At 53.8% G+C, this 18,978-nt stretch overlaps 1 protein-coding gene across 1 annotated transcript in view; it reads right to left on the bottom strand.

Moving 5' to 3' along the window:
• IGDCC3 (immunoglobulin superfamily DCC subclass member 3) overlaps positions 1–18,978 on the bottom strand; it is a 97,251-nt gene that overhangs the window by 5,306 nt on the left and 72,967 nt on the right. The window contains exons 7-9 of the mRNA XM_026073354.1: positions 12,296–12,461; positions 3,216–3,463; positions 2,382–2,546 (exon numbers count right to left, since the gene is read on the bottom strand). Of these exons, the coding sequence (XP_025929139.1) occupies positions 2,382–2,546; positions 3,216–3,463; positions 12,296–12,461 (579 nt within the window). The remainder of the gene's footprint in view (positions 1–2,381; positions 2,547–3,215; positions 3,464–12,295; positions 12,462–18,978) is intronic.

Here is an 18,978-nt window from a genome sequence, read left to right on the forward strand (position 1 = left end):
CTCTCGGGAAGCGCAGAATTAGTGCCAGATGGAAAAGCAGTCAGTGCTGGGGGAAAGGAGAGCGAACACCACGAAGGACAGAAAGACCCTTCCAGCGAGAGAAGCTTAAGGAGGAAAGAGTTAACTTGCTTAGGTGCTCTTTGGCATCTTCCCTTCTTCTTCCTTTCATCCAAAATCATCACTGCTCACAAAGGAAGGAGCATCTTTCTTACTTTCAGAAAGCATCGGAGACTTCAGCCAAGCCCATGTTACCGGTACTGAAAGGAAGGCCGACCTCCCCAAAGCCCAAAGCAGCCCCATTCCTGAGCATCCCAGCCACTTCTTCACTGTATTCCCGCTCCAAATAACAACCGCATTTTAACATGGTAATTCACCCTCTGAGCAGTATTTCCAGCTGCCAACATCTCCAGGAGCCCCTCAGGTAGGTAAGTGCTGTCCCAGCCCCGTGGAGCCGAGCTCTCCGAGGTGGGCACAAGCATCCCCCGTGTCCCACCACGGCGGCGGCGTGACAGCCAGGGCCCGTGGCACCGGGGCTTTGCCCAYGTCGGTGCACACACACACCTTTGCACACATCTCACGCCCATCGCTCGGAGCCAACCGGAGGGGGCTCCATCGATGCCGGCCGAGACTGCAGCTCCTGCATGCCCCGTGCCTGGGAAATCCCCTCCTTTCCCAGTGCTGTTTCGCTGCACAGATCCACGCACCCTCCCACCCCTGCACGAGTCACAGGTCTTTGGGGCACCTCGGGGCGAAACAGCGTGGCCGCGTGCAAGAGCAGGCACATCTGTCCCCCACGCCGCGGATGCAGCGACACGAGCCCCGGGACCCGGCTCCCTGACCCGCTCCCAGGTAAGTGAGCAGAGGGCAGCAGGGACCCGAGCGAAGCACACCAGGGCCGTGGCTGCCCTGCAGGCCCCTGCGCCCAACCTGCCTACAAATCAAGTCAGAACYGGGGCTTTTAAGTCTCTTTTTATCTTCCTACAAGGCAAACCCTAGCTGGGGTTGAGTAACTTTTTAAATGGGCCAGTTTGTCTGTCCAGAACATGTAGCTTCTTGCTGAAACTCTGTTACACAGGACAAGCCTTTTTTAAGGACAGTAGAGCAGGACAATGATGCCTTGAAACTTCAGAGAGCCCAGAAATTTATGATCCCATTACCAGATACCTAACTATTCCTATCGTGATTGAAGGTAATAATGTCAAAAAGTCCTGTCTAGCTTGACCCAAACTTCTCCAAAATATCCCAAGCTCTCTGAAGCATGGCTGGCTTTTAGCTGCTGTAGCTGAACTCAAAGCATTGGGTCAAGGAGTTTCAAGTTTTAGCTTCGTCAATCCCTCCACCTCTAAATTGGAAGGAAAAACAAACTCAAAGGGTGACTGATTCCCTGTCGAGTGTCAAAGAAATAAACTTGCAGGGTAACAACCCAGCAGAGCAAGGATTTATTGGCGTTGTTACTTAAATGCTGTAATAAATGTCTGCAATAGCTGAAAATGGAATGAGATTTGGATCCCCCACCTGGAAGTCAATCCACTCTTGCCTTTGATTCTAAATCACGTCCTCATACCCAAGGCCCTCTCTGCTCCAAATTCATAATTACTGAGCGCTCCAGAGAAAGATGCAGTGTTCCTAAGAAATTACTTTCAGATAAGTGAGATAAGCCAGGACGCAGAGGTGCTGGAAAGGCACAGGAGCCTGCAGGAACACACTCCTGCAGTGGCAGCTGACAGATGGCTGATGATACCTGACAGTTCACCCAGGGGCTGTGGCTTCTATCTGGTGTCTGTGCACAAGCGACCCACATTAAAGCACCCAGTTTCTTCCTGGGGAAGTTAACTGGTGGCCACCTCTGGGAGACAAAGTCAGGGAAAAGCCTTGGAGACTGCCCTAACTTTCCACTGAAACAGAGGCTGCTCCAAGGCTCTAGGTCAGGACAGCTCAGCTCTGGTGTGCTTTCTCCAGGGTGGAGCAGAACAAAATTCAAATTCAGAAAATGCGGCATCTGTCAAGAAGAGCTGCGAGTACCAGAGCTGCTGGAGACTGCTGAGAAGCTTCCTGAGGAAGGAATTCGCAGTTTAGGAAAAGCCCAGAGCAGCTGTGATGCACAAGATCAGCCGGACAAGAGGACTGACGTGCGCTCGCCCCCTGCCACAACACAAGCCGTGAGAGGTAACGCCACGTTTAAGACAGTTGGTCGATCCCCACGTAGCGATACAAATGAGTTTCACACAACCTCCCAGGGTACACGGAGGAGCGGGAACAAGCAGCAGCAATACAGGCCGTGTGCCAAGGGGCTGAGGAGGGGTATCAGGGTGACTGGCGCTGCTGCCGCACACACAGGGGGTTTCAAGCATCTGACGGCTCAAGCGTTAAGACTTCCTTACCTTCTCCTAGCGTGCTCACCACTGTGACTTCGGAGGCTTTGCTGGCACCCCGGGAGGTGTAAGCCTTTATATAGAAGCTGTAGCTGGTCGAAGGCTCTAAATCAGTCACTAGCTGCTGGAACGTGCTCTTGCTAACAGCCTCCTGATACTCCATCTCCACGGGATCTGCAGCACAAAGGAAGGGAGGGCAGAGCGGTGTTAGGCTTTGCAAGAGGTAAAGGGACTAAACAGATGCTGTAAGCCGTAATTTTGTTTCCTATCAAGGAAATGTGTCTGCCCAGGCACTAGTTCACTCGCATTTCTGCACGCTTTGCCAGAGACCTAAGCGGGCAGCAAGGTCTTGACCATGCAGCTTCACCTTCCTTCCCTTCCTAAAAGAAATCCCAGCCTGTGCTGCCGCGGTTAGTGCTGCCAGCTCTGGGCTTAGTGGACAAAGGCCACCAGGAACACAGCAAAGCCTGTTGCGGGATGGCCCAGCACTCCCTAAGAAGCTGTCTCTGAGTGGGGTGAGAGCAAGGCAGAGCTCAGGTGGTGCCAGATGCAGCAGTTGCTGAAGAAGGCCAGGTTCTCACGAGCCCCAAACCAGAAAGTGTCTTGCATTAAGGCAGGTAACATAGCTAGGAAGGCTGAATGCTAGCCACCCCACTCTCCTCACCCTTTTGGCATTCACATCACCGTTACTGCCTTGTCTCTGTCTTTCAGAAACACGGAGATGAGAGAGGACAAGGGTGGCAGCACTGTCTATCATGGTGCAGACCTGCTTTAGCCAGTGGGCCTTGTTGCTAAACCATGTGAAGGATAAGGAAGCTCTGAGCAGCGGGCAGAGTGCCGTACCTGCAGCTTTCCGGATGTGCAGCACGTAGCCGATGATCTCCTTGGTGTTCTGCAGAGGCTCTTTCCAAGACACCTGGATGGTGGTTGCAGAGACCGTCTCAGCCTTGACACTCTGCGGAGGACCAGGCAGACCGTCTGCCCACAGGACCGTCAGGCGAGCACTGGCTTGCGTGGAGCCGGCGCTGTTCTCGGCGATGCACTGGTAGATGGCTTCATCCGCCTGGTTGATCCCATAGATGGTGAGAGTGCTACGGGGGGACACAAGCAGGACAAGCACCTCAGGCACTGGGGACACCCACAGCTCTCCCTGCACAGACGACCCTCCCCTCCCAGTTGCGCCAAGGCCACCACGATGGGTCTGATGGTGCATGCAGTGCTAACTCGCCTACGGGGGATCATCACACAGCTACCGGCAACGAGCCCGCGCAGGCAGCGCACACGGATGCTACGCCAAGTCTCAACGAGTGCAACCAGAAAGCCCGCTGGTGATGCTGTAATTGTATTACAGCACATCAGAGCGGTCTTAGGGTAACATCCGGATTAGCTGACTTATCCTGCAGGGTTACAGCCTCAGCTCCTGCCTTTGTAGTCTCAAGAACCTGAACACCGTCAGCCAAAAGCCAAAGATTATGAGCAAGTCGCAGGTTTTGTCTGCAAAACCTCTGCGCGTATTTCCGACGCTGGTGCATCAAAGCTTGCTTTCCCACGGCAGCCGTCAGAAGGTCCTTCCTGCCTGCTGCCAGGTGCCTCCACACCAGGCTCAGATGCTGTTTTCAATCTGAAGATAAAGACAGTCTCTGTCTACCTTGGTCGAGAGCATCCCTCAACGGGCGCAAGGATGACCAGACTCCTTGTACGCACAGCGAGCTGGACTAAAAGCCCATTTTGAGCTGCACGACTCTGGCGATACCCATGCACAACCGGGGCAATCCCAGGCTCAACGCAGGGGCTGCAGCTGCCCAATGCCTTTAAAACAACACCAGCAAATATCAGCTCAGGAATAAATGTGCAACACATTAGCCCTATCTTGCCATTCAGCATGCAGAACAGCTTCCCTTAATAATATTTGTTGGCAAATAGGGACACATCACTGAAAGCTCAACACRTTGCAGGGCTTGCACGGTTCCTCGGAGATCAAGCCTGGAATAAAGCAATTCTATCTATCTGTGACAACCCAGCAGATACCAGACCCTGCAAATAACCCCCCAGGGCATCACCCTGGGGCTGGTGGGGTCTCATCGCACTGCTCCTAGCACCGAGCTGGAAGTGGAAGGGCAGACTTCGAAGTTGGAGCCGTTTTTAACCAACCTTGAGGCAGTCGCTCAGGCAGGTTATGATAAAACACGCTCAAATACCCTTAGGCCAGTCAGGATGTGTTTATAAACCAGGCAACTTGGGGCTATTTGCAGAAATATAAACTTTTAGTAGGGGCCCAGACTGGCCCGCCTAAACACAGTGACACCTTTGACGGCACTGTAAATGGCAGTGTAAATGGACTCCTTACTGCAAAAAAATTCCAATTTGCAGTAGGCCTAGTCCTATGGATGGGCTATAGGGCAAACTATTTGTCCTAAAGGGATCTACRTCAGTTCAGCAATGGGAAGAACTACCATGAAGTGGGTATCTGGGGGACTCAACGCAGAGGTGAAGAGCTTCTCTCATTAGAAATCTTTCCAATACGGGCAAAGAGAGGTCCTGGTATTTTATGTTTTTAGTATCATTGCAATGTATGAAATCAGAATTACTGGCAAATTAGAAAACATTCCTGCAAATCAAAGATATCTTTGTCACACCTCGACTCAGCGTTCTTACGTCCACCRTGCCCAGACTGCAGGAATTGGTTTTTACCAGTCCTTGGGTTGCTGTTTTAGCCACAACCCGCTACGAGGTGTTTCTCATAACCTGGCCCAATGCTGCCCAGGTCCTGTGCTCACCCACAAAGCATGGCTTAAAACTGCTGCTCGCCACGGCTTCCCCCTCTGTTTGAGAGCACCGCTCACGCATGCACCGCTCTGGATCAATCCTTATTGTACATCTGTATTCCCAGCACTATCCAGCTCATCCAAAATTTGTTTCACTTCTGGTTTGGCATGAATGAGTTTAGGAGACCACGATGTCTTTGACCTTCAGCATCACCTCTTTGGCCAATGTCAAAGTTTGCACGCGCCTTTTGGCTGATGCTTTTCTGCAAGAAATGGTCCAAATCTAACCACATCCATAGCTTGCTTCCAGGGAAAAGTGAATTATTTCCTCCTCCTGGGGTGAATTCTCAGTGGAATTCAGATGTGTCTACACCTGGGTAAATTGCAAGCACCTCTGCAGGTCTGAGGGGCATTTCGCAGCTTTTCCAGACTCATAATCAAAGCTGCCCTGTATGTAAATGAAAAATTGTACACAAAAAGTGGAAATGATAAATAACCTGCCACTGCCTGCCTGTATGTCAGAACGAATGCTTCTTCTAATTGCAGCAAAATATTGGCCTTCTTGTATAAAAATTTATTATTGCTGTTGATTTAACATTCATAATTCTGTCTTGCAAATTATTGGGGCCACGGTGAGTGAGCAAATGTTTAACAGTCATCTATTTATGTCCTGTGCCTTTGTTTCCTTGGAAACATTGTAAATGGAATATCAAATGCGATGGTTTCGGCTGATATGGTGATTTTAGAGAATGGGCCCTAAGCTCCCCTCATAGCCACAGGCTCAATGTATCTGATTAAATGGAAGGAGAAAGCCAGAGCCAGGGGCATGGGCGGGGGCAGGAGGGGGGGGAAGACCCAACGTGTGGCTCTTCTGTGTCAACAAGGCCTGGTTTCCGCGAGGACAGATGGTGTCGGGCAGGATTATGCAGCCCGAAAGCCGTAGCCGCAGCTCTGCAGAAAGCAGATGTGTGAAAGGAGCAGCACCGCTTCCTTCTGCGCTGTCAATGCCGGGATTATTTTCACGCCGCCGCTGTGCATCTGGGCACCTAGGAGCAGGCAGCCGCGGCTGGCACGCCACTCGAGAGCCGCATTAAGCTCGCCGAGCACAGACAAAGCAGCCCAGGAACAACGAGGAGCATTGAGGCTCCGCTGCCTCAAAGCTCGTTTGCTTTACGTCGAAAACACGGCGTGGGTGGGGGGACGATGCAAGGAAGAGGGAAGCCTGGCTGAAAGCAGCCCAAGGGGTGCAAGGACTCCCACGTTGTTGATGATGGGAGCAGCCCGACCCCAGGACCACCGAAGACATCTCCTCCCTGGGAGGGCTGGGGGCTCCTCTCGMGCGACAAGCGCTCCTAGTGCAAGAGCCCCCTCGCAGCACGGGGCCGTGGGGGACCCGGAGCGGGGCAGAGCCTTGGGCAGTGCCGCTGCCTCTGCGGAGATCCCCAGGCGGCTGATAGCACTGCCATGCACAGCCAAGCCAGAAGAAACTGAAACAAAGCCGACCCCCCTCCACGCTGGAGAGAGCAGGTAGCTGGAAACTGCTCCTCAGGCTTCCAGAAGTTCATTTTCCGGGGGAATCTGCAGTCGGGAAGTGCCACGCAGGAGGAGCCGCAGCTATCCATCACCTCGGGGCTGCGTCACCTGCAAYGCCGCGCAGGCACCGAGGCCAACGGAATTGCCGGATTTTCTGCTATCCCTATAAATCCTGGTTGGGAGCAGAACCCGAGCGCCTGAGAAGCTGGTGAGCAGCATATAAACTTTGCGAAAATAAGGGTTTTTCTCTCCTTCTCTGCCAGTCTCTCAAACACGCATGGGGAGAACGAACCAGTCCGCGCTGCAGACCTCGGGAAGAGAGCAGAGCAGAGCAGAGCCGCCTCTGCCGGGCTTCTGCGTGCGCCTTACCCCTTCCCCGACTCCGCTGCACCAGCCGCGGGAGGCGGAGGACGCGGAGCGGCCGCTCGGCCCAGCCACGGAGCCCGCTTTCCCAGGTTTGGCTGCCAGAGCGGCAGCGGCGCYGGCACGGCAGGCCAGGCGAGATGCCGAGGGATGCGGGCACGGGCTCAGCCGRCGCACGGGGGCCCCCGGCCGCGGCGTGTTCCTGAGCTGTCTCCCGGTCTGCAGCAGCTCCCGAAATGCATGGGGATGTGCGGGCGCTCCGTTGCGCCCGTTCCCGGGCCGCCGGCCGGTGCCACGCTGGAAAGGAGCCTTTCCCTTCGGGGCTGGTTGTTGGCTGCTTTACGAAAACGCCCCGTGTTTGGAGGTCAACCAGGCCAGACTGGGAGTGCGCTCGTGCGGAGACGCTCCGGCCAGCCCTGCCGAAGCAATCAGGAGACCGCGCAGGCTTTCCATGTGTCTTCCAAACAAAGTCAAACCCATAAATTATTCTTAAATCAGGAGCAGCTGGTTCACATCCCAGTCCTCCACGTACTTATTTATCATGCTTCTGGGAACTAAAATATAATTTGCTATATGGCACCTTCCTCATAATCACCAAAGCTCTCCAAACTCATTGCATAAAAAACCTGCAGGCTTGCCTGCCCTTCCTTACAGTGTCCCAAATCCCTCTGAATTCAAGAGCTTGCGGGGTGTGCGCAAGGGCGCRAACAGCCCCAGTCCAGACGCGAGTTCGCGCTCTTCAGAAACTGGATAGCTGCCATCTCCCAGCGCCGGGCCAAAGTTGGCGCGCGCATCCCGGCAAAATGCAGATTCACAGCTCCCGGAGCTGGCCTGCATCCAGGCAGGATGCACGAACCACGTTTGCATCTCCCTGCACCCAGCCGACGTAGTTTTTGCAGCAAAACGCCGTCCTGCAAGTGGCGGTGGCRTGCGGCAGAGGGTAGTTTGCTTCGATACCGAAAGGGCTGCTCTGTCCCAAGCGTGTGGGTGTCTCTGTTTGAAGCCTGCTCTCTGTATCTGCGCTAGGATTGAGCAAAACGATGCATGCAAGAAAAGCAAAGTGGCCCTTAAGTTTATTTACGGAGGAATATTTTCTCTGATGAGCCGTAGGCATACACGTCCCTTGGAGCGAGTCATTCCCAGGGCACTAAAACAAGTGCCAGGCAGTGACAAAGAATTTAAAAAGGAGACAGTTCATGAGCGAAGGTCACCGAGGAGAGCAAATGCCACCTGAGCCCAGGTTCTAACGAAGCCTTTTTCCAGTGGAACAAATGAAGTCCCTTAATTACCATTTTGTAAATAAAATCTTCTTGGAAAATCAATATTTGGAGCCTGCCTTCTCTGAAGATGTTGGCCTTTTTGTTCCTTGCTGTTCCAGCAATATAAAGCCCATGGTGTGATATACTTCTAGGCTGAAAATTACCCCCCTGCACCTGATTGGGTCGGAGCAGGAAAAGCCATAAACCTTTCAGAGCAGTGATTTGGGTACCGTTTTGTGCTTCCTTGTAAATTTTGAAGTAACAACCTAAAAAGCCCGATGTCACACAAGCTCACAATTAACATGGCCAGTAACCAGCCCTTCCCCCTGCAGCGATACGGCTGCTTTTGGGCCAGGCCGGCGCTGGGCACGGCTCCGTCAAAGAGGCTCCACCAACTTCCACCAATTATTTCTCCATCCGAGACCGCGGTTCAGTGCAGCGTCACTCCAACAGCTGCCAACTCCATCCCCAACACAGGGCTTGCACGGCAAGACACCTCCATCGCCGGCTCCCTCCGTGATTTTTATTTACAGCTTTTAATGGAAAACCCCACAATTCCCTATGCCTGCGCCTTCATGCATTTTTCATTAACAATTATGCGCTATCCCAGAACTGCTTTTGATTTTTCTGATCATCGATTGGATATTTTGTTCCCACACAGCTGGCATTTGCAAAACATAACCACCACCCCTGGAGAGAGCACAGCAGAAGGCTCCTCTTTAATGTTAACGTGCCCGGAAGTCGTCGGCACATCAGGCCATCAGAAGCCACATCCGAGGGACCTCAAGGGAAGAGGTGTTTATCGGACGTGGCCTGCAAAGCTTATTTTATTGGGCTAAAAGCCTGGAAGTCGCCTGGCGTGTGACTCAGGAGGYGATTTGATGTCGCAGACGGCAGCCACAGCCAACCTGCCGTGAATCTTGAAGCTGCCATCTCATCCTTGATGAAGGTGGGCTCCCAAAGTCCCCCTCCATGGGGGTTTGCTCTCCTTGGGTTTGCAGGTGCTGCATCCGAGAGACATCGTGGGGTGACTCACATGCCAACGGGCCCTTCCCAGCGGCGCAATACCACAACGGTGTGAAGCCCAAGCAAGTGTTTGATGGATGGATTTTCCCAGCAGCTGTGGTTTTGGGCAGTTATGCCGCTGCCCGCAGGAGCGATGTCTTCAGTGGAGGTTGCACTTGCAAAGCTTGAGGGAGCAGCGCAGCACCTCGAAGGCGCTGTGTTCTGCAGGGCTGGACCTCACTTCTAGCTGTGTTGTTTACAAGTTTGCTTGTAATGATATATTTTGCAATCAATTAGCACACACCATGATTTGGGATGATTTATTCTTTTTTCTAAAAATCCCTCTGGGGGCATTCAGACCTTCATTGCCCTATAAAGTTTGAATCCAAATGAATTTTCTACGGAACCATGTAATCTAATTAAATAGCTCATAGTACACTTTAGTAGTTTCATTGCTAGAAGATTCGAGATCTATCTTTTCATGGACAAATATTTTCCTAGTGCAATAGACTGACAAATCCAAGGCATAATCACAAACTGATTCTGCCTGGAACTAAGTGAGTTACAGCATTTAGTTATGCCCAAGAGAATGAAACAAAGGACAACCTGGAAAAGCTCAGAGAAAACCAGCCGCTGATCTGTTTTCTCCAATTCACGGCGTGCCCAGCCTCACTGCACCAGCAAGGGCATTTCTCAGACTGACAGCTTTGGAAATTGCCGGGCACAGCCACYTTCCTCAAGTCGGGAGTCAGGCTAGACCACAACTAGCGCAAAGGAAGCCAAAAGTTCAGCATCGTCAAGTACGATGGCTTTAGGGCTCAGGTTTACAATCGTYGCGTTGCTATAGCTTAAGAAGATGCCGCGTGCCAGCTGCGCCCCAGTGACTGGCCGAGCTCCCTCGGCCTGTGACAGATGCAATGTAATCTGATCGCTTAGCTTGCAGCGAGAAAGACTGAAGCCAAATTGCATTAAATGATTGCCATAAGAAAACGATTCCAGTGATGCTCACCCAGTCGCAGCTCACATGCACGCGTAGCCCAGCTCCAGGGGCAGGGACCCGGCCAGGAGTCCTTACCACGACCGGAGACACAACTTTTGCCTCCCTTGAGCAGTGAAGAGAATGATTTTACAGGCTAGGCATGCAGGAAAGACGCAGAACTGAACTCAATGTGAGTTTTGTCATGGGTTTAACAACTGCTTGTAAAGTCTTTGGTCACTTATGACTCTGCTTCCTGGTCTATAAAGGGGATGGCACTAATTTCCCTTCTTCTGTGTCTGGTCGGTTCATATTGTAAGGGCAGAAATGCCTCAGCAACCCACAAAACGAGCTGAAACACTGCAAGCCTGGAACAAGCAGCAGCTGTATGTACATATGCAAAGTTCCCTGAAGCTTCCTAAAAACTTCCAGCTGGGAGAAAACCTCCACCGATCGTGAAGATTTTATTGCAACTCACGGTCTTCCCTCAGATAACAAAGCTTAAAAAACAGCCCTCAAACCTGAAAACAAAAAGCCATATTATAAYGAAACACTGAAAGATAAAACCGGTGCTCTCCCAGGAAGAACATGCCACGGCACCTGCACAGCACTTCCCGATGGACTAAACTGAAGGACCAGACCCTACGGCTGGGTAGCTGCTTTCAGGAGACGCATTTGTTAATACACGTAACAGTTATATCACGCCATAGAGTACCAATCTCTACTGATAATTCAGATTTACAGCACACRTACTACTATTTTTCGGCATATTGTTCCACGCTATTTCCATAGAAACTGTGTTGCCAACTTGTAATTTTCACACTAAGTGCATCCCACCATATTATTTCCACAGTACAAACATCCCCATACTTCAGCATGAAAATGCAGTTATTTAGTACTCAGAGAAAACACTCTTGCCCRGTGAGATAAAAGGCTTAAGTTTAGTGAAAGTCAGCTTCCACGCAAACATTATCTCAAGCGGGGGCAAACGTATTTGCATTTGCACACACAGGCAGGTCAAAACACACGGGTTAAAGCGCGGTGCCTCGGCTGCTGAGGGAGCACGGTTCGGCATCCTTCCCTGCTGCCGTCAGGGACAACATTCGGTCCTTCCAGAAACACCCAGGAGAGGGTCAGGACAGAGGCCAAATTTCTGCCAGGCTCCAGCATCATCAGTCACAGCCTAACCCCGATGTCCGGGCACAATGAAGCACAAAGCACTCAAGCGTAAGCCCACAAACCGAAGCCGGTGGGACTGGAGCAGACGCCTCCGTGCTTTGCCGTGCGGAGCCCAAGACCTGCTTCTGAACCCTGCTTCGGAGCAGCCCTTTGCTAAAGCAGAAAGAGAGCCGACGTCTCTTCCCGCTCCCTTTTCCACTGGCGCCCAGGTAGTTCAGAATAATGGCTTTTAATTTAGCCTCCCTCRTAAGCAGGGCCAGGGAGCATTTCATCCGTTGGGAAACCATCCGAGGGAGGCGTGACAGTGACCCACCTCGTCTGCCGAAGCCGAGCCGGCTCTAAGGCGGTCCCTCCTCGAGGCACTCGAGCAGCAGGGTCGGAGCGGCTCTGCATCGCTCATGCCGTTCGTGGCCTCGAGCACGTAAACCACTGCCCAACGCGAGGGGCTACGGCTAAAGCCGGGCTTGCACGGGGGCACACCGGGACCTGTTCCTGCCTGCCCAAGGGGCAGTGCGGGGGCAAGYGCCAGCGCTCCCTGCTAGCCTTCACCAACCGGTCAAAAACGAACACGTGCATCCRCGACAAATCAACCATCTATGCAAAAGCCAAGGTTTGCATGAAGCTAACTTGCTCTTTGCCCATTTTGATGCCATGTCCATAGCTAAATAACATGAAATACGTCTGCAGGGACAGCCGTTTCCAGAGGCCACCAGGCAGGACATCCCAGCCTTCTGAGCAGGGTAAGCCCAGATCTACACCAGGGCCACGGCACAACCCGCTGCGTGTTTCACACCACCCTCCAGCCCACGCTGCAGCGCCAGTGGCCCGTGCACAAGGATTTACCTGTTGTTATTCTTCAGCTTAATGTGGTCGCTCGTCTCCAGGATCTGCCCGTTCTTCAGCCACGTGATCTGCGGCGGGGGCTCCCCTTGGGCCACACACGTGAAGATGGCAGTCGTTCCCACGGGSCGGGAAATGGACTGCGGATGCTGCACGAACTCCGCGGGGGCTGCGGGGAGAAAGGAGGAGAAGGATGAGGAAAGTCATGGGGATCCCAGCACAAAGAGCAACCTCAGAGGTTGTTCTCCAATGAGCATCGCTTGCCTGGGAACACGGGGAGGGAAAGCCCCAGCATCTGTCAGACCCAGGGCTACCTGGCCGACGCATGGCACAGGCTGTAGACAACCACAGTCTGGATGGCCTGTCTGTAATCAGTGCAATAATGCAATTTGGCTGCCCAGTGCGCTGGCACTCACGGCTTCATAGCGGGCACCAGGTCAGCTCGGTGCTGTACGGAGAGCTGGGGACCGGGAGCCTTGGGTTCAGGCGAATGGGAAGAGGGTACAAGACCCCTCATCGCTCCCCAGTCTCCCACTGAAAGCAACCCCAATGCTGCAAAAAAAATCCGTATCTGACAAAGGTTATTTAAAAACGCACCCTGCCCGTTAGGGGGAACAGGCTGGAAGATTATCGATCTCCAGCTGTTTGCAGACGCATAAAACGGGAAGTTTGCATAACCCCACGTAGCAGCGCACAGCACCGAGGACAGCCGTCATCCAGGCAGAAACGAGCCCGCTGGTAGGGTGGCTTACAAAAAGCAGCACGATTGACAGCACGAAGAGGAAGGAAGGCTGCAGCTAGCATGTGGCAATTACGGCATTTGCGGTTGGGAGGTTCTGCTGGACAGAAATGCACAGAAGGGCGTAGAGCAACCCTGCAGGTGCTTCTCCCCTCCACCAAACATCAGCTTCGCTGCAGACCCTCCCAGCAGCAGGAGAGCGGGGAGCCCTCTCTGCCCTCCATGGGCAGCCTGGGGTCCCGAGGTCCTGCCGAGCCTGGGAGAAGACTCTGCCATGCCTGTAACTGCTGCTCATAACCAAAAGTTTTAACCTTTATCAAAAAGATTTTTGAACAGAAAGTGATTTCTCCCTCTTCCAGCAGCTCAGAATAGATTTAAAATCATTTCTCAGAATAAAAACAGCATATTAGCCAATGGAAAGCAGGGCTGAAAGACATTGCCAAACAGGCGAGTTTATACGAGCAGTTACGCTTCAAAGGACAAAGTGATAAATATACTCCCCGTTGCTGCTGAGACCTAAAATCAGGTGGAAGCTCCGGCAGCCATGATGAAGGCAAACAGATGAGAGGTATCAGTCCGCAATGATTTTACCAGCCAGCATCCTGCAACGGATGGCTGGCGTTAAATTTTTCCGACAAAAGTGAGAATATCTAGAGTGAGGCCAGCAGGCATTTTCCAAGCAAGGGGTCGGTGCGCTCTGCCACCAGGAGAGATGCAGGGACGGGAGAAGGGAACAAACTGGTCCAGCAAAACGTGCCGACCGCAGGCAGGAAAGAGGTGCCCAGGAAGCGAGCAGAAGCAGCTACGCAAGAGCAGAGCTTTGTGGTTTGTGGCCAAAAAAAACCCCCCTCAGCGTCTGCTGCAACAGTGCGGAGCGCTAAAGCCCCTTCCCCAGCTGCGCGCGTGCAAGGGAACGGCATCGTTACCACTGCAGCAAGGCCAGAGAGCAGCGAAAGGTGCCGGCGCGGAAGAGACTGCAAGTCCTGCAAGCAGCAAGACACAGAAACCCACTGAAGAGCCCGTCTTCCTCGAAGGAGCCCCCTCTTTCATTTTTAATAAGCAAAGCGAAGCGGAGCATGGCAGGCCGGACTCACGCTAGCGGTGGGGGGTGTCCGCTGGCAGAGCTTATTGCCAGGCCACTTCTGCTGCTGACCGAGTCGACTAATGAACCTGATCTCAGCAAACTAACGGATATGTASTTCCAAAACCTCCTGCTAAACCGCCCAATGGGTGCCAATCAATGCATTTTCCCTCTTCTGCCCTCCTACGTTCTCCCCCTACATGAAATTAATTCATAAATTAAATTAAAATGTCGGAGGGATTCAATAAAAGGTGAAAGCCTGGACATACGGGGGGGGGGGGGAGTCTGCCCTGCAGTGAATGGTGCCTTTGTGGCGTACAGTGAGAGCAGAGCGCATTAGAGACTTGATTTTCAAGACTTCCTTCACCTCCCGCCCCTCGCTTTGTGCTGCCGCGGTTTTGCAAGAGCAATTATTTTGCAAGTGGCTGTGCACCTCCCGGCTTTCATCCGGGCTCACGAGTTGTGCCCACAATACTCGCAGGTGCAAAACCCGGTGCCAAGCAAAGGCAGGGCCATCGCCCAGCTCCTCGCCGCGGCTTCATTAAGGACCCTGCCGCTTGGCTCTCTGCCGCTGCTCCCCCACCCCCACATCGCAAACCTGCTGCTTGCTCCAGCAGAAGCAAAGTTTAAATATGGAAAGAGGCATCCGGCATAACCCTTCTGGAATCACTTGCTCTCCTTATCCTCCCTTATTAGCCTGTGTCAAGAGGGAGTAATTGGAGCGGTGTCGCGTGTGACTCGGGGGTAACGAACGTGCAGCTGCGGCTGCTGGCTYGGCGCCAGCGATGCTATTCAGCCCCGCGGCCCCTTGGGCTCCGCGCGTCCCTGCTCCGCTCGCGCTCCCTCCTCCGAGGGAGGCACAGCCACACCAGACCGTTGAACTTGCTCAAGCTCTCCGGGGAGCAGAAGTTTGAACCGCTTCGAACGGCGCCCACCTCCGCCGGCCCGAGCCGCTCCCGCTCGGCGGCATCCCTCGCCGCGAGACACGGGCCGTCCTTCTGCTCCTTCTGCTCCTCCGGCGTCTCCCCAGGCATTTTTCCGTCGTGCTCGGGTCTTGCCCTCCTCTTCGTTTCCCYGCATACCCCGACTTGGGCTCTTGGTGCAAAAGGAGCAGCAGCGTGGAGCCGCCGTGGCCGAAAGGCCCGGGCTGCGGCAGGATCCCCGTCCGCAGTGGAGGCGCCTGCCCTGCGGCCAGCCCTCCGCCGGCTTCGTCATTCCTAATTAGCAGAGCACCCTGGCAGCGCCCGTCGCAGGCTGCACCGGGGTGCGCCAGCCTGACGCCTCTCCTCCTCCCACCCCACCCGGCGAAAGGCCTGGGTCACGCGAGCGCCGAAAAGAAGCATCTCGTGGCCAAGATTGACGTTCGGACTCAGACGTGGCGAGGAGGAGCATGCACGCTCCGGCCCTGGCTGGTGAAGCACAAGGATGCCGACGGCTTGATTATTCAGGACTTAACGGGAGGGAGGAGAACATGTGGGTTTAATGAATATTTAAAGGCATGACATTGGTATCAAAAAGCAATAACGCTCAGAATTGTTAACCGAGTGCTTCAGTAGGTTTTGCTGCACTTAACATACTGTGCTATTATGAAGACGCTGTAACGGGAGACTCGGACTGGCTCCGTCCCTTCAGCGACATCTCATCTCGGCGGTGACCAGCCACCAGCCTCCGCRGCTAAAGGGGAGCTTCGCTGCCCAGGCACAGCCGTCGGCACGAGTTTGTGGTGCGGAGCGTGTGAAACCAAGCCTTTCTGCATTAGGAGGTGCCGGTGTTTTCCCTGGTAGCTCGCTGGGGCTGTCCTAAGGAACGGGGAGCCCTGAAGTGCGAGGTGCCAGTGCCAAACTAAAACTTGCCCCGTGCACCTGAGCACAAAACAGTCATCAACTCTCAATAGCCAGAGCACCGGCGTGGGGAGGGAGGCTGGGGTGAGGAGGAGGAGGAATAACCTGGAAACAACAAACCCTCAGAAATTAGGCTACCGTRACATACAACGAGAGTATACAGGAGAAGGCAGGTCTTCGGGGGAGTCAGCTAGGCACAGCATCAGATGACGGGCGACTGAAGACGAAGAACTGCTCCCCACTTTGCTTCTCTCTGTTGACTACAAAGCGCACCCAGATGTTTAACTGAGCATCTGGTGGGACTGGTAGGGCCATACGTGGGAACTGTGACCATGTCTCCCCGGGAGCCAAGCAGAGACCACTCAAGGGGTTTTGTGGAGGCTGTCCATCACCCATCAGAGGGCAATGAGTATCATGACACGCTTGTCCCGACGAGGTGCAAGTTCAAGCTCTTCAGGAGTGGGACGTGTTCCCATTTCACCTCCCCGCGTACTCCTGGGAGGAAGCTTCGGAGGGCTCAGGCATCCCAGCTCGCTCCAGCTTCCCGACGGACGAGACCTGAGTGCCCGTCTGTCCCTGCATGGCCACTTTTCGTCAGGAGGAAAACGAACACGTGGGCAGGCAGGGGACTGCTCCGTGGGGCGCGCCTGCCCCACAGAGCAGCTTCCGAAGCTGCTTTGGTAGCATGGATTTAGGCCAGGAATGCAATGGCTAAACTCGAGGGCAAACCAAGCCCCACAGAGCCGAGCCGAAAACACAGCAAGCACAACACATCTGCTGATGAATTCAGCCCCACGTCCGAAGCTTGCAACAGCTCGCTCGGCGAGCGAGGGCGGTGGAAGAAACGGCAGGAAACGCAGCGGTGGCCGAATCTGCTGGACCAAGAAGCGCAGCCCGGTTCTGCCGGCAGCGAGCACCACGAACAAGGCAGTCATTGTCACCAGAGCCTTCAGAAACGTGTCCTTAAGATGGGCACTCATTTATGAGATGGGATCTCATTTTTCTGCATAGCTTTCAGGAGGAAATGAAGCGTGGAGTGGAGAACACTGGTGACCATCTGGCCATTCACAGCCCATCAGTTTGTTATGACACCAAACACATAATAAAGCACAAAAGATTGCACAGGAGGTAGAGAGAAAGCGCTTTGATATTTTTTTTTTTTCCCCTTTCCACCGAAGCCTGCTCTTCCCTTGCACCACACACACGCGCACCCCCCGTTTCGGCCGGCGACGCATTCGGCCCTTCAGCAACTCCCCCCGTGAGACTTTCATTCGCAGCCCGGCACAAAGCAATATTCAAATGGCTGCGCTGGGATCTTAAGAGAAAATGGAAACTTTCTTGTGTGAGAACCTTATAAAAGAGATCAAAGGCGCCTAAATGGCCAGGGGAGGGCAGGGAGGGAGGGAGAGGGGGGCTTGTCCTCCAACGGGAGGAGGAATTCCCAGGGAGATAATAAGACAGCGTTCGATGATCTGAAGGAGCGGCTGCAAGGCGAAAGGCTGTTGACACTGGAGCAGACTGAGCGCTCACGCGGGAGCAGAGCCCCACAACAGGACACCGCTGCCCACGCAGCTGCCAAGATGGGACGAGGTGGGAGGAGGAGGATGGACGTGGCTTCGGTCCCAGCCTCCTGCTAACTCCTYGCCTTGCAAAAGGAGACATCGCCCTTTCCGCCTGGGTTTCCCTGTAAAATGCGCCTCCTTTAAATGGCACAGGGCAAGCTAATTTGGGGCACTTCAAGGGCCCTGCGCGGAGGCAGCAAGCACCTGGCCTGGCCGCTCTGAGGGCTTGCGCGTTGTCCTGGCCCCACGCTGACTTCCTCTCCAGCCAGGCTTTTGATCGCTTCTTCCTTGCTTTTATTCCCTTTACGGATGTAATTTGCATCACTGACATCTTGACAAAGATAAAACCCACAGTCTTCCATGTCAGTCATTATCGGTGTTTTCTTCCCAGACAACCTCAACGGCAATCATTTGTACCTCTCAACTGGAAAATTCAGGCAAAATGAGATTCAGATGAAGGAGAAGCTGCTGCCAAAGGGAGGCTGAGCAAACGCGGGATGAGTCCAACAGCTGGGCCAGGTTCTGCCATTAGCTTCCCGGGGGGAAGGCCACCCCTCAGGAACACGAAGCACTTCATGGCGGGCGACAGAGGTGGGGATGGCTTGGAGCTCCTGAGCCATGCCACTCTTGTCCACAAGGGCTGCTTGGAGGACGCTTCACCCACGCTTCCCTGCTCCACCGCCCACTTCTCCGCTAACCCTGAATGCGAGAGCATCTCCCTTGCACAGCCAGTGGCTTTGATGGCCCTTCGATTAAAATTTTCAGGACAAAGTCTCATTTTGGTAGCCAGGGAGAAAACCCACAGTAATTCCACCCCAGCTGAACTCCAGCACTAGAGCAGCTGTTCAGGAGCCAACGTTCAAAACTCTGAAGAGACTGAAAACTGCTCACCTGTAGCAATGAGAAGTTGTGCTACCCTTTTCCCTCCCAACCAGTTGCTAACAGGAGCAGTCGACGGTATGCAATAGCTACGCTTTTACAACTTCACAGATTTTTCAAGTAACTTCTTTTGGCTCTGCCTGCCGGACAACATCAGCTCTGCGTTTGGATTCAGTAGCCTCTACTACACGCACCACGTGCAAAGCCATCCGGAGCAGCTCTAAACCATTTGTATCAGTACAGCGAGGTTGTCCTTAATGCCTGGGTGGCATTTCTTAACCAGGGGACTCACAGGTGTGACCACCCCCGGTCAGTTGGGAGGTTCCCTCATGACATTGCTCACCTAGAAATGCAACAGCAAAAGACACTGCGAGTTTTCACCTCCCGTCGTGTCTGATCAGCACCTGGGACTCAGGAGGAACGAGCAGCCCCGCACAAATGGCCCCTTCTGCATCGCTCCCCACCCGCTCCCCAGGCAAAGCGGACCGGGGGACGCCAGCGCCCAGGGACCGCCACCACCGCAGAGGTGACGCGGTGCTGAACTGCCACCAGCGACTCCCGGGACCTGTCAGGTGAGCGTCAGG

This window comes from Apteryx rowi, unplaced genomic scaffold (assembly GCF_003343035.1).
Source record: "Apteryx rowi isolate R43461 unplaced genomic scaffold, aptRow1 scaffold_11, whole genome shotgun sequence".
Lineage (NCBI taxonomy): Eukaryota > Metazoa > Chordata > Aves > Apterygiformes > Apterygidae > Apteryx > Apteryx rowi.